Here is a 13,515-nt window from a genome sequence, read left to right as displayed (position 1 = left end):
TTTACCAGTGACTGATACTGTAGAAGTAAAACACATTTATGTGCGAACGTACGCCTGCCGCTCGCGGTGTTCCGTCTGCCAACGGCAAAAAGAAAGACGAACGTTTTTCAGTTATGAAATTTAGAAACGGCAACGTTTTTCCTTCGAGTATGTAACGTGTAAGAAAGATAAAACACCCTTTTCTCTAAAGCTTTGCTACCGTGTTGCAGTGACTTAAAGCACAATGATCTTTCAAACTGACGAGTAACAGAAAACATCCAGTCAGAACCGTAGACCATACAGCAACCTTTATTTCAGCACGTTTCATCCAGAACATTTCCATTCTGCCATAAGCTGGGCACCCCTTCTGTCAGTGACAGCAAAGCCTAGTACAGTCTGGCCAAGAGGAACACTGCAAGCAACCAATCAGTTAGCCAATGGTTAAAAAATTAAAATAAATAAATAACGTAGGAAAATAATAACCAATTAAATATTTTATTAAAAGCTAAATCAAAATATTTTCAGTCAAATGTTTTGATTTATTATTTGTGTACCTCAATACTTCAATATCAGCTAAACACTTGGCAAAACAGAACAAATTTGGGCAATTCTTTGTGAAATCAGTGACTCAAACATCAATGAACATGAACTCCACAGATTTTCTTGAAAGCTGGTTGAGATCCCTTCTTATTTAGACTCTGTGTGTGTGCGCATGTGAGTGAGAGAGAGAGTGTGTGTTTGAGTGTATGTGAGCATGTGAGGGAGAGGGAGAGTGTCTGAGTGTGTGAGCATGTGAGTGAGAGTGTGTGTGTGTATGTGTGTGTGTGTGTGTGCGCGCATGTGAGTGAGAGAGAGAAAGTGTGTGTGTGTGTGTGTGTTTGAGTGTATGTGAGCATGTGAGGGAGAGTGTGTGTGTGTGTGTGTGTGTGTGTGTTTGTGTGTGAGCATGTGAGTGAAAGTGTCTGTGTGTGAGTGTGTATTTGAAGTCACCTTTTGTATTAACTCAATCAAATGCTTAGGGATATACAGTAATATATCAGGCAGAACTCCAGGCACCACATAGCAATAATGTGACCTTGAAAATGCATTGAAGGTCAACAGTTGTATAGAGTTACATCATGAAAGAGATACATACGCCTCTGAGAAGGTTTTTCATCTTATTTAACAAGGTTTCATTTTTGAGAAACTGGTAGTTGCTGACATGTTTTAGGACAGTCGAGTCAAAATGAATCTGACTTCACATTTATATTTTATATTATATTTTATTATATTATATATACTTAGTGTTTCGTGGGAGAAATGAACCGACTATCTGGAAAGTCTAGGGGTCAGGTGAGCAGTCTGCAGGTGAGCAGTCTGATAACACACAAATGCGTCTTTAATTCTTTTACACGCTCTTACAGCTTTTTTTTGTTGTTGCATTGTTTTGCATGCACATTCTACCCTCCACATTAAGGACTGACTGAACTCCCCTTTAATACTCAAGCGGTCACAATGACAGTCCCAACGCCAGATGAGTTAGTGTCAGTCAGGTGACAGGGCGGACAGAGCGGTCAGGTGACAGGGCGGACAGAGCGGTCAGGTGACAGGGCGGACAGAGCGGTCAGGTGACAGGGCGGACAGAGCGGTCAGGTGACAGGGCGGACAGAGCGGTCAGGTGACAGGGCGGACAGAGCGGTCAGGTGACAGGGCGGACAGAGCGGTCAGGTGACAGGGCGGACAGAACGGTCAGGTGACAGAGCGGACAGAGCGGTCAGGTGACAGGGCGGGCAGAACGGTCAGGTGACAGGGCGGTGGACTCACTCATTTGGAACATGCGCGGTGCAGCCGCTCGATTGACAGCAAGGCGAGGACGGCCTCCATTAACTCAGGGCCTTCAAACAGCCACCAGCGATTTCACCATCAAACCCCCACACCAGCAGCACCGACCACGCTAACGGCTCAGACGGGTTCAGCGTCCCAAATCCTGTCTGTGCAGCAATGGGAGGGGGGGTGTGGGGGGGGGGGGGGTAGTGGGTCAGGGGTGTGTTCTACAAAGCAGATTTGTCTGCATCGATGCTTTGCAAAGCGTGTTCAAGCTCACTGCCTTGTTCAAGCTCTAAATTCACTGCCTTACTCGGAAGGTTGTGCGATGGTCTGAACGCTTGGAGAGAATTTATTTCTGCAGCACTAAAACACAACAACAGGGAACAGAGAAACGCTATAATGCTTTTGTTTCGGCCGTGACTCGTTTGCAATGGGGGTGGGGGGCGGCAGAGTGGGCGGGGGTGTGGCAGGCAGGGAATTTCAAACACGCGTGTTTTTAATACAGTATCTGCATATTTGCATTTCACATGTAATGGCAGCTGCTTGATGGTTTGTATGTGGTTTGTAGCTCTATGCAACCTCTGCAACGCACCCTAAGCCTCCACCATCATAGTGTTTATTTGCCGCACCCGCCCCCCCGTCCCCCCTCCGCCCCCTTTGGCGTTCCTCGTACTGCCCAGCGACAATACCGCCAACATCAGCCTGCTGGGAAAGTTGGCACGGGTACTAATGGACACAAATGCATAAGCTTACACACACGCACACGCACACACACGCATGCACGCATGCACACAGGCACATAAATGCAAGCATGCACACACACGCTCGCACACATACACGCACACACATACGGACATGCGCACACTCACTCACACACTCACACAGAAGAGGAACACGGCACCTGCCATCTAAACACAGAAGGGATCTGAAGCCCCTGTACAGGACACACTAAAGATGGTCTGTCACAGTTTCTTTGTTTCGTACACATTTATATATTCTACAAAGCACTTGAAATATGCCCCACCCCCAAATAAAGCACTTCCCACAGTAAAGGTTGAATGTGCTGTGGGACATTTGTAGTTTTACTGGGCCAGAAGAAGGCTTTTGGCCTACGGAAAATTCCAGAACAAACTGCTTGCGACAAAGACACCGAGCTCTGGGATGGCAGACAAGGAGACGCACGTAATACGCGGTTAGCGAGTGTGCACGCAAAGGCGGGGGGGTGCGTTTGGTGCCTTTCAAGACATGTGGGAGGACACACGACAACCATGATTCACACAGGGGTGGAGGAGGAGGAGGAGATGGAGAGGAAGAATCCTGGGAGCAAGGATAAATATGAAGGGTTGCGGGGGGGTAGGGGGGTGTGGGACGAGGGGGAAAGGAGGGGGGGAGACACATATGAGTTTGTTTTCCTAAGGAGACAGAGAGACAGAGGACAGAGAGAGGGAGAAACAGAGAAAGATAAAGAATGAGAATGGGATACAGAGGAAGGTGGGAGGGTGAAAGGGTATTTGGGGGCAGGGGGGTAGGGGGGATTGTAGCTAGTACCAGGTGGCAGGATTGGGGGGGGGGGGGGGTTTAGGGGCTCAGTTGTTGGCCTCCCCAGCTTCGTCGTCCTGCTGGTCGCTGGTCCACAGGGTCAGGTTGTCCCGCAGCAGCTGCATGATGAGCGTGGAGTCCTTGTAGGAGTCCTCGTTGAGGGTGTCCAGCTCGGCGATGGCGTCGTCGAAGGCCTGCTTGGCCAGGTGGCAGGCCTGCTCGGGCGCGTTCTGGATCTCGTAGTAGAAGACGGAGAAGTTGAGCGCCAGGCCCAGGCGGATGGGGTGGGTGGGCTGCATGTGCTCCTTGCTGATCTCGAACGCCTCCTTGTAGGAGGCCTCCGAAGACTCCACCACGGCGGCCCTCTTCTCGCCCGCCGCCACCTCCGCCAGGTAGCGGTAGTAGTCGCCCTTCATCTTCAGGTAGAAGACCTTGCTCTCGAACTGGGCCTCGCCACAGTTCTTCACCAGGAAGCCGTCGAGCAGCGACAGGACGTCCCGGCACACCGACTCCAGCTCCTTCTCGATCTTCTCGCGGTACGCCCGCACCATCTCCAGCTTCTTCTCGTTCCCGTCGGCCGAGGTCTTCTGCTCGATGCTGGAGATGACCCGCCAGGAGGAGCGCCGCGCCCCCACCACGTTCTTGTAGGCCACGGACAGCAGGTTGCGGTCCTCGTTGGACAGCGGCTCGTTCAGCTCCGTCACCTGCAGGGGCACGGAGGAGGCAAGTCGGGTCAGGGGATAAGCCTGCGTTTGGATGTTTACAGACAGAATGTTTGTTCGATGCGAACAGCCATGTTTTAGATTGCCTCCTCCTGGCCGTGGCGTCCGAGACTCAACGTTGTCAGATTCCAGAGTTTAAAAAACAAGTCCGCGGAACCATGTGAGACACTCATTTAATTTAGTGGTCAATTTTGAATGTGTAGTCCTCAATCAGTAAGCTTCTAATTTTTAAAACTTTTTCCAGAAAATTCCGTTTTTAATCTGAACTGGGTAGCACTTATGACAAAAAGACACAGGAAAAACTTCACTACTGACCCCACAAGCCCTACTGACAACATCAGAACTCAGTCACCTATTGTCCATAGACAATGTGTGGAATTATATCCTTAATCCTTAATTACTGATGGCTTCACACATTCAGAATACATTAATCTTCTTAATTAAGAAAGCTGAGTGACAAAAAGCCATATTTTCACTTCAGGCTAATGATTTGACCTTTCAGGTGTTTCCTGATTGACAAGGTATTGCATAATGCTTACGTTAATGACCACAGCAAAAACAAAATCAGGTTCCTGAAGTACTCTGGCTTTGCAGCCAAGCTAATTATTTCCCCGGCTAACAATGTTCGGTTGCGTGAACATTCCCGGAAGCCTGAGGAAAGTTCTCCTCGGAAACTGACATCCGATCCATTTCCTGGAAGTCCCCGGAACGGTATCTTAAATGCCACAAGGACCATTACAGGAACGGCCCTGAGTGTTATTTAGTTTCGTTATTCAAGTTAAAGAATGATTTGAAGAGTGGACGGTCAGGAGTGTATACTACCAGGAATGTTAGCAACGTGAAACAGACCTGCTAAATAAAAGCTTCAGTTTGTAACATCCTAAAAATGTCCTCTCCGTCGTCCATTCCAGCAAGTTTGTACACAACGTCTGGAATGTTTTTGTTCGATTGTAACAGAGCTTGTTTGGAAAAACTACAGATTTTTCTGGGACCCACCCCATCCTAATTCATAACGCTGTCTCACAGCGGAATGGGAAACAAAACCAGAACCTTCTCCGACATTCTGGAAATGTTTTCTATTGGCTGGGAGAACATTTATTTCCTGTGTGTGTCACACATGCTGTTGGGAACTGCCTGATAAATACATGACTCCTCTCCACACAGTGTGTCATCCCTCTTTTAACGCAATAAGTACTCATTAAATACTTTCATCTGAAGTGCCTCCCCTGCTGGTGACTCAGCCAAAGCACATTCACAGCGCTAACAGACGCATGCCGAAAGGCACCGTTTAAAAATGGACTTTCTATAAACGTCGCCTTCACAGCGTGAAATGGATCAGAGGGGTGACGATGCCCTCCTTAAAGGCCCATTATGTAATGGCCAGCTCCAGAAAATGGGGCGGGGCTAGATCTCAGAGAATTCTGGGAAAAGTCATCTCCGCACATTCCCTCATCTGTCTTATCCAGGCCTAGGAAATCCTCCTAGTTAACACATGCGTTACTGGCATGACCACACATGGGCAATAGTGTCACCAAGGCCATACTTTACAGGAAATTTAAATCAACAGTATCAACTACATGAGAAATACTTATACTAATAACTCAGAATGAGAATGAGTTAAGAACTGTAATGATTAAGATACTGTACTTTTATTTTTTTAAATAATTCAAATCACAACTGATATAACTACTGGAAAAAAGCCATTCTGACCCCGCGGGACAGCCTGGCGGGACAGGGCCAGCTGTGTCCCGCGCCCGTGGGTGACTCAGGCACAGCGGGCACATGGCACAGCCCAGGACTGGACCGGCCTGCGCTTAGGGCAAGGACCTTTCCAAAATCAAGCATTCCAGGGTTTGAACCATTTTAAATTATTGCCAGTTTCCTGTTTTATGACTGTCATATGGAATGGCAGAATAACAGACTTAACAGAATTTACAGCAATTACTTTTCTCAGTAATATAGAAATTGATCATTATTATTAATATTATTGGTACTAGAAGTAATAGTAGCAGCAATAGTAGTAGTATTTGCTTATCATTCTTATCGTCATCATCATAATTATTGTATTTGAGATTCTCCGTTTAGCAGAATATTAATAGACTTTTACGTTGGATGGCTTTGGCCTTAATGGGGGCCTATATTTAGCAATACTTGTACCCAAGTGGGCACAGAGGTCACAAGGACACTGATTTGCCTCTGAGGACTCAAGTTCCACTCTCCCAAACGAGCTGTGGGCAGCCCAGTATGCGTCACTGGTGCAACACGCTGATCCAGAATACCCTGGGCTGACCACGCCCAGGCTGCCCAGCGCACATGCAGAAAGGTGCCTGGTCATCGCTGATATTAGCACACTATGCTAACGCTCCATTGCTGCCATTAGCACGCTATGCTAATGCTCCGCCGCTGCCAGTAGCACACTATGCTAATGCTCCACTGCTGCCATTAGCACGCTATGCTGACGCTCCACCGCTGCCATTAGCATGCTATGCTAAATCTCCACCACATCCATTAGCACACTATGCTAAAGCTCCACCGCTGCCATTAGCATGCTATGCTAGCGCTCTACCGCTGCCATTAGCAAAATATGCTAACACTTCCTGCTGTCCATGCAGACCCTGGTACAGGAAAAGCACTTTCTGCACATGCCAAAAATTAGGTCTGTACGATACACCAATCATGGGTGGACATTTTGCATCATAACATGCCACACCTAGATATCGACAGAAGACCAGCAATGGAGGGATAATTATTTCCTGTGCACCCGTACAGGTATGAACCAGTGTTTTCTCCCATGACAGCAGATCAGCGTGAACAAGCCTTTTCTGTTTTTTATACATTCCTGCACTCACACTCAAATGCTCAATAACATACTTTTTAAAAGTAATAACATGCTTTCAGGCGTTTGAATGCTTAATCAAATAATCTCTGAAGGTAGGCTATTGGTCATCCGTTTCTGATGAGGCACCAGATGTGAAATACACAAACAGGTGCAGGAAGAAGGAATCAAATCGGCTTCTGCCACATAATTATCTACACCTGAGAGGGGCATGGCGTTTCCAGGCAGTCACCACGGGTGAGCCCAAGAGCTGCAGCATGGCTCTCCGATCTACGAAAAGGCAGGACCTCTCACTGTCCACTGTGTCCACACTGAACAGGTTCCTCCAACTAATAGCCAAGAGTAACAAATGGCGGCTCCTTCCGACGTCCGTCATGCGCCGTATTAAGGCCTCTGATCGTTTCGGGGGCTTCCGAATATATATAATTCATTAATCAACCAGTTCAACCTTTCAAACGAAGAACAGAACTTCCTGATACGTTTTTAATTGGTTATTTTTACAGACGAATTGAAAATGATTGGTTCCCTACAATTAATAGATATGATTGGTGTAAGGCAGTGGTGTCAAACTCGTGCCATGGAGGGCCGTGTGTATGCAGGTTTTCATTCCAACCAATTAATGCTGCCTTAATTGAGTCCAATTACTCATTCAGCCATATGCGTTTAACTGCATTGAAGCACAGAATATAAGAACATTTTTATTTAGACAATGCGGGTCACCATAGACGTCGGGTCACCATTGTGCACAAACCTGCATCCCTAATTCAGCAAATAATTTAACTAATTATATAATCAAGATCTGAGGCTGGAATGAAAACCTGCATACACACGGCCCTCCATGGCACGAGTTTGACACCACTGGTGTAAGGTATTCCCGCAGAAAGGAAAATGCGAGAGATCGACGTGACCGCGAGCGTTGGCTACAAATGAGCTTGCTAGTCTATTTATTCAACGGAGCAAGTTATGCAATAACTATTTGAAGTACATATTCGCGTTTCGGTCTTCTATTGTATTGACACACAGGCTACATTCGCAATTTTTGTACGTGAAATAAAGGCTAGCTTTACTGTCAGCAACTATACGGAAACGTTAGGCAGAGGTGGTGTTACCAATTAGCTTTCGTTAGCTACGGCCATCTACACAGCTGGTGCACCTTCCCCGAGACTGCACAGAGAAGGAAGGAAAAAAACTCCGAAATGAAGCTTGAGGCCCAGATGAAGGTACGAGATGCAGATAATGTACATTTAATATGTATATAATGTGTTTCGTCAGAATATTAAGTGCTTGTAGATGGTTAAATGTGGCTAACAGCCGTTAGCTGTTAGCTTGAATGGACACCTCAGGTACAAATGTCATTAAGAGTGATGTGACGTTATTCGTCGTCAGTCTGTGCACGCGGTTGAACGGTCATGTTTTTTTATTTTTTATTTAAAATATAGTCTAAATGAGAAAGTTATGCGAACTTGGAACTGCTCAAATGTTTGTTCGTGGTTCAGCAAATTCTCAAGGTAAAAGCATCATCAGATGTGATGATTGGTGCTTCTGCAACAGAATACTGCATATATACCTATGTGAACAAACTATTTTAAACTACGAATTGTCATGGTTTTTACTTGAAGGCAAAAAAATAGCTAGATGACTAGATAGCAAAGTAAGGTTACACCTTGAAATCGGCCGGCCAACCTGCCAACACATGGATTGGCTGGCTCCTGTCTGAGGGAGGGGGAGGTCAAAAATATCGCTTAGGGGCACAGAAGGGGTAACATTAGTAAGACCAGTGCTGCTCGTCATTTACTGAGCTAGCCAACTGATTTACCTAAACGAATAGCTGCGCTAACGTATGTTATAGGCGCTAGTTATCTAGATAACGCTAGTTCAGCTTCAATCGGTCGTAAGCAATACTGCCCTCTAACCATATGACATTCAGTGAGACAACACAGCATTATTTTTTTATCGGGAAAATAATTCTAAATGGTTAAACATGACTGAACAGTCTGCTCGCAAAATCGTTAAAGATTGATAAGCTAGAGAGCTATACTATAAGATTTTTGCTTGCTTCCAGGATGTTTTTAAAAATCTGTTAAATTTGTGAGCAGTTAATTAGTAGCTGGCTATAAGTATACCGGCTAAATTTTGAAACCTAATAGACTATAGTAAGGTACCCAACGCTAGTCTAGTAATTACCTGATTTTGTTCGCATTTGCAGTAGCTAGTAGTGAGCTAACGTTACCCAGCAAACCTTAGTTTACTAATTTGTGCCGGAGTTTAACCCAAAGACCGTCGCCTATGCGCTTGCTAGCTAGCGCGGCTTATTGAGCGAAGGGTACATCGGCAATGGCGATAGCAAGCTAATGACTCAGTATCAATCTGTCTATGGAGCATACAGTTAGCTAGCTTAGCCGGAACTTGCATGACACGGCTTTTTAACGAACTGGCAAGCGAACTGGCAACCGGCCTTTTCAACGTTGCATTTCACTGGATATACAAGTTAACCAGCTGGAAGCCTAATACTACTGGTAAGCGTTACTGTGTAGAGTGTCAGTTCGAACAGTGCAGTGATGTGTGGACTCACCCACGTTATCGTTTTGCTAGCTGCCCACACATGTTCGGAAATGATCATTAGCATATGTCACATAATGGTACACTCACCAGTTTCATCGCAGAGGCCATGTCATCGTATCGTTCAGCCTGCTCCGCCAGGCGGGCTCTCTGCACGAGCTGCTCCCTGTCCACCATACTAGCGACTATAGACTGACTCACTGGACACTGTGAACCGGCTGAACACGCATACACCGAGGTGTAGCCAACTACCCAACGCAGAAGCGCAAACGTTTAATGCTTGCCAGCCAAAACGTTAGCTTCTAAATGAGCTGACACCGACACTCCACCCAAAAAAGACGTTAAATGTCTGGAGTATGCAAGGCAACGTTTCAGATCAGAAGCACAGATCGATCGTGACTATCGCTAGCTATCTAGCAAAATTATGTTATAATAATTGCCTGTCAGTTCCAATGATATTCTGTATTTCACGTCCCTTACTGTAACTTCTATTACTTTAGATTTCGCTTGCCTCTCAATAGCTAGTGAGACTAGCTGCAGCTACCGTCCTGAGTGGGCTAACCCCCAGTTCTCCGCCACTTGCTTCCCCTTGATCAGTGCTAAGCTAGCGCTGTTCTTGCCTCTCACACTTTGCCGCAGTCGCGCCGGCGCTCCGTGGTCCCCACTCTGGCCAGGGGGAGGGGGGTGGGGGGGTGGTCAGAGATATTTCATGGTGACGTCAGCTTCTATAAATAGAATCGCAGAAAGTAGGCGTGCACCTGCGCAGTGCGACGTGCTGCATTTTGCGTTGCAGCAGCCCAGGGGCGTGTGCGCGGTGCTTTGACCTCCCTAAATAGCAACTGGTGCAGTATCCGTATTGATTCAGTGGAGTGCTTATGAAAAAGATGTAGATACACATTATTCTATTTCCCAGTGGTGCTTTGAAACACGGAATTGCCTTCGGAAATACTCCAAGCACCGTGTTTTTGAGTCCGATACAAACCTGTTTGATGGTTATGCTAATTCTGTTCATCATTGTGTTACCCTTTAAAGTGTGTGGCAAACGAGTCTTCGCAACTGTGACCTTAGACTAATTCAGCTGTTCCATCTGTGGCGGAGCATTGATGTTAATGGACATTATCCTAATGGTCGTTAAAGTCTGCTTCAAGTTTTTACATGAATTATATCATTAAACATGAAATCAAAGACAGTTATGATAGAATGAGCATAAAATGAAAATTCCCCTCTGAAATCAGGCATTTGTATTTTACTTATAAATGCACTATGCTTTATTCCAGTCAAGTGCTCACACCCACATATTCTACCCAGCCGGCGTGACTGCACTGGCTAAATCCAGGACACTGGCAGGAGCTGTCATCTTCTTCTTCAATGGTGTTTATTGCCGGCTTGTAACATACATGGAAGGTGCATTACCGCCACCTACAGTGCTGGAGTGTGGAGCAGATTAGGCCAGTAGGCAGATCCTATAGCCCAAACCCATTTCTAATAGATGTTGCAGTACGGCCGTATAATTCCTACTTGAACCTTCCGCCTCACCCAAAATGTCTCTGATATCACTTACCCTACCACAGCCCTCCACTGTCCTGTTAAATGACGTCGTTCTTTCATTGACAAATGTGCCACGTGACATTACATGCTGAACCGTCTCTGGTACCATAGACATCTCACACACCCCATCTACGTGTCTCCCCTTCAGCCACAAACCAGAATTCAGCCCAGTGTGCCCCAGCCTTACCCCGCCCTTCAGTACCCCTCTTTCCTGTTTACCCCCTAGCCTGCTTTGCCCTAATGGAGTTCTGCAGTTTGTACAGCCGTCTGCCATCTTTGCCATGGCTCCCCTGCTCCTGCCACTCTGCCACACAGCCGGCCTGATGATCCTAATGGGACCTTAATATCAATCACTTCCTGCTTTAATGCCTTTTTTGGCTATTTGTCTGCTACTTCATTTCCGGCTGGATCCATCTGTTTTTGGTTCGGGTGTCTGGTAAAGCCGGTTCAACTAGCTTTAGCTAACTACTCAGCCTGCGGTGCTGTAATAACTTGTTTAGCCAGCAGGCTAATAACGGGTAAGAATGTCTTGCGCAGGTGCTACATGAATGAGCACACGGGTCACATACTCCGCGTTGTGTCCAGTAAGGGGCCGGTAGTCGGTACATGAAATGACACCTGGAGCGGGAACGGGTGGATGCCGGTAGCACAGTGGAAATAGCCAGCACCGCTACACCGGCAAACATGCAGCCAGCTGCCCTCGGAGAACCCGCCGGGACCCCACAGGGACCCCGCGAGAACCCACCGGGACCCTGCCTGAAACCCGCCGGGACCCTGCCTGGAACCCGCCGGGAACCCGCCAGGACCCTGCCACGACCCCACCGGGGCCCTGCCAGGACCCCGCCAGGACCCCGCCAGGAACCCGCCAGGAACCCGCCAGGAACCCGCCAGGAACCCGCCAGGAACCCGCCAGGAACCCGCCAGGACCCCACAGAGACCCCATCAGGAACCTGCCGTCCGCACGGCCGTCTCTGCGCCGATTTGGCGGGTCGGCACCGGGGTGGCCCGCTCGCAGACGGGTCAGCTGAGGTAGAACCCGTTAAAGCGAAGCAGTTGGCGGATGTGTCTGGCGGTAGTGCTGATCTGCAGAGCGCTGCCGGGCCGACCGTTGGCACCGCCGCGGGCCCGATGGCGGCTCGCCGGCTGTGCATTAATCATTAGAGTCCGACTGCTGTCTCCCAGCGCCCGGACTCAGCAGTTGCTGCTGTTGGCACGCTGAAGTAGACTTAGGTAACGAGATTAATGTTTTTATTGCCTACAAGTTGTAGGCAATATTTTTTGCAAATCACGGCAATATTTTAAAGGTACGGAGCATAGAGGTAGAAGTTAGAAGTTAACTTGGGTAGAAATATTATCACGCCAAGAATCCCACCAATAGCATCACTAGGGTCAGGGTCCCCAATCCTGGTCCTAGGGGCCCACAGAGTCTGTAGGGTTTTACTTTCACCCTACCATAAGAACCCAGTTTAGACCCAAGAACCCGGGTGTGTAATCACCTGGCCTTTTATGCTGGGAAAGTGTAGCTGACTCATCTGCTCTTAACAAAAACTTCTGGGATGCAACCCCACCTGGATACCCTTCATTTCCAATGATATAGACAATTTTCCTTCATCAATTGTTATACTAATAAATTTAAAACATTGATTATCGTTGTTTTGTGGATTATTTGGCAATACAAAAACCATTTTAATAACCCTCTACTGCACGCATTTTGATTTTACGTTGAATAAATTATTCTGCCCTATTTCTTGGATTATTTGGGACCTCTGATTATGTATCAGTGATAATTTATTTAACTTTCACCCCCCCACCCCAGACATTTTGTTAACTTAGGGCAACGCTGTTCCATTAGGGTACTAAAGCACCAGGCAAAGTGCATTTCCTGGGCAGGTATTTAATGTTTGTAATAAGGAGTTTGTTCCATTTTAAAATATTGTTAAGAACATATTTACCACGTGTAGCAAGTACTAGAATGACACGGCTGTTGTTCAATTTGAAATACTGAGTGTGCTCGTAGGCCGCTTTATTAGGTACACCTGCTCGTTAAACGGGAACAGCCTGCTGCTCCAAACAGCGATGCACAGGGCTTCAGACATGAAGACCGAACGTTACGGTGGGCTGGACCTGTGATCTGAGAGGTCAGAGGAGCATGTGCAGACTCATTCAGGCTCAAATACCAGCTGTGTGGTGTGCAGAAGGGCATCTCTGTACCTGTCTGAGGTACACCTGTCTGGTGCCTACAGAGCGAGCGAGTACGTTTCTTAGACAAGCTGCACGTGGTCCTTTTCTGCCAGCTCATTTTCTATCCTTAGTCCTCTGACTTCACTGCCACTAGGAGCTGTTTCTGCAGTCCACCGCCCCCGTGTCAGTGCCCCCCCTGCCCGAGGGTACGGGCCTAAACGGCACGCTGGCCTCCCTTCTGTCCGGCTCCTCTGGGCAGCAGTTGAGATTTTGCACAACGAGCACTGATCCATTTCAGGATTTTGTGCCAGCTTCTGCTCTTAATTATTTAATTAGCTCAATAGA

The 13,515-nt window shown here is 47.3% G+C and overlaps 1 protein-coding gene and 2 long non-coding RNA genes across 3 annotated transcripts; 2 read left to right on the top strand and 1 right to left on the bottom strand.

The window, feature by feature from the left end:
- The first annotated feature begins 720 nt into the window (after positions 1 to 720).
- Positions 721 to 1,855, top strand: LOC135239782 (uncharacterized). The gene is made up of 3 exons (XR_010325485.1): positions 721 to 1,511; positions 1,687 to 1,711; positions 1,762 to 1,855. It is a non-coding gene; the product is annotated as an uncharacterized LOC135239782 (long non-coding RNA).
- An 898-nt stretch (positions 1,856 to 2,753) lies between these two features.
- Positions 2,754 to 10,126, bottom strand: LOC135239780 (14-3-3 protein gamma-1-like). The gene is made up of 2 exons (XM_064308732.1): positions 9,532 to 10,126; positions 2,754 to 4,028 (listed from the first exon to the last, which is right to left on the bottom strand). Exons 1-2 carry the CDS (start codon positions 9,616 to 9,618, stop codon positions 3,372 to 3,374), a joined length of 744 nt encoding a protein of 247 aa, XP_064164802.1. The 5' UTR covers positions 9,619 to 10,126; the 3' UTR covers positions 2,754 to 3,371.
- LOC135239781 (uncharacterized) lies at positions 7,023 to 12,633 on the top strand. The gene is made up of 2 exons (XR_010325484.1): positions 7,023 to 8,102; positions 10,719 to 12,633. It is a non-coding gene; the product is annotated as an uncharacterized LOC135239781 (long non-coding RNA).
- Positions 12,634 to 13,515: the final 882 nt, after the last annotated feature.

The sequence above is a fragment of the Anguilla rostrata genome, chromosome 14 (genome assembly GCF_018555375.3).
Source record: "Anguilla rostrata isolate EN2019 chromosome 14, ASM1855537v3, whole genome shotgun sequence".
Taxonomy (NCBI): domain Eukaryota; kingdom Metazoa; phylum Chordata; class Actinopteri; order Anguilliformes; family Anguillidae; genus Anguilla; species Anguilla rostrata.
Note: the sequence above shows the minus strand (reverse complement) of the source record. Positions and strands in the feature narration are given on the sequence as shown.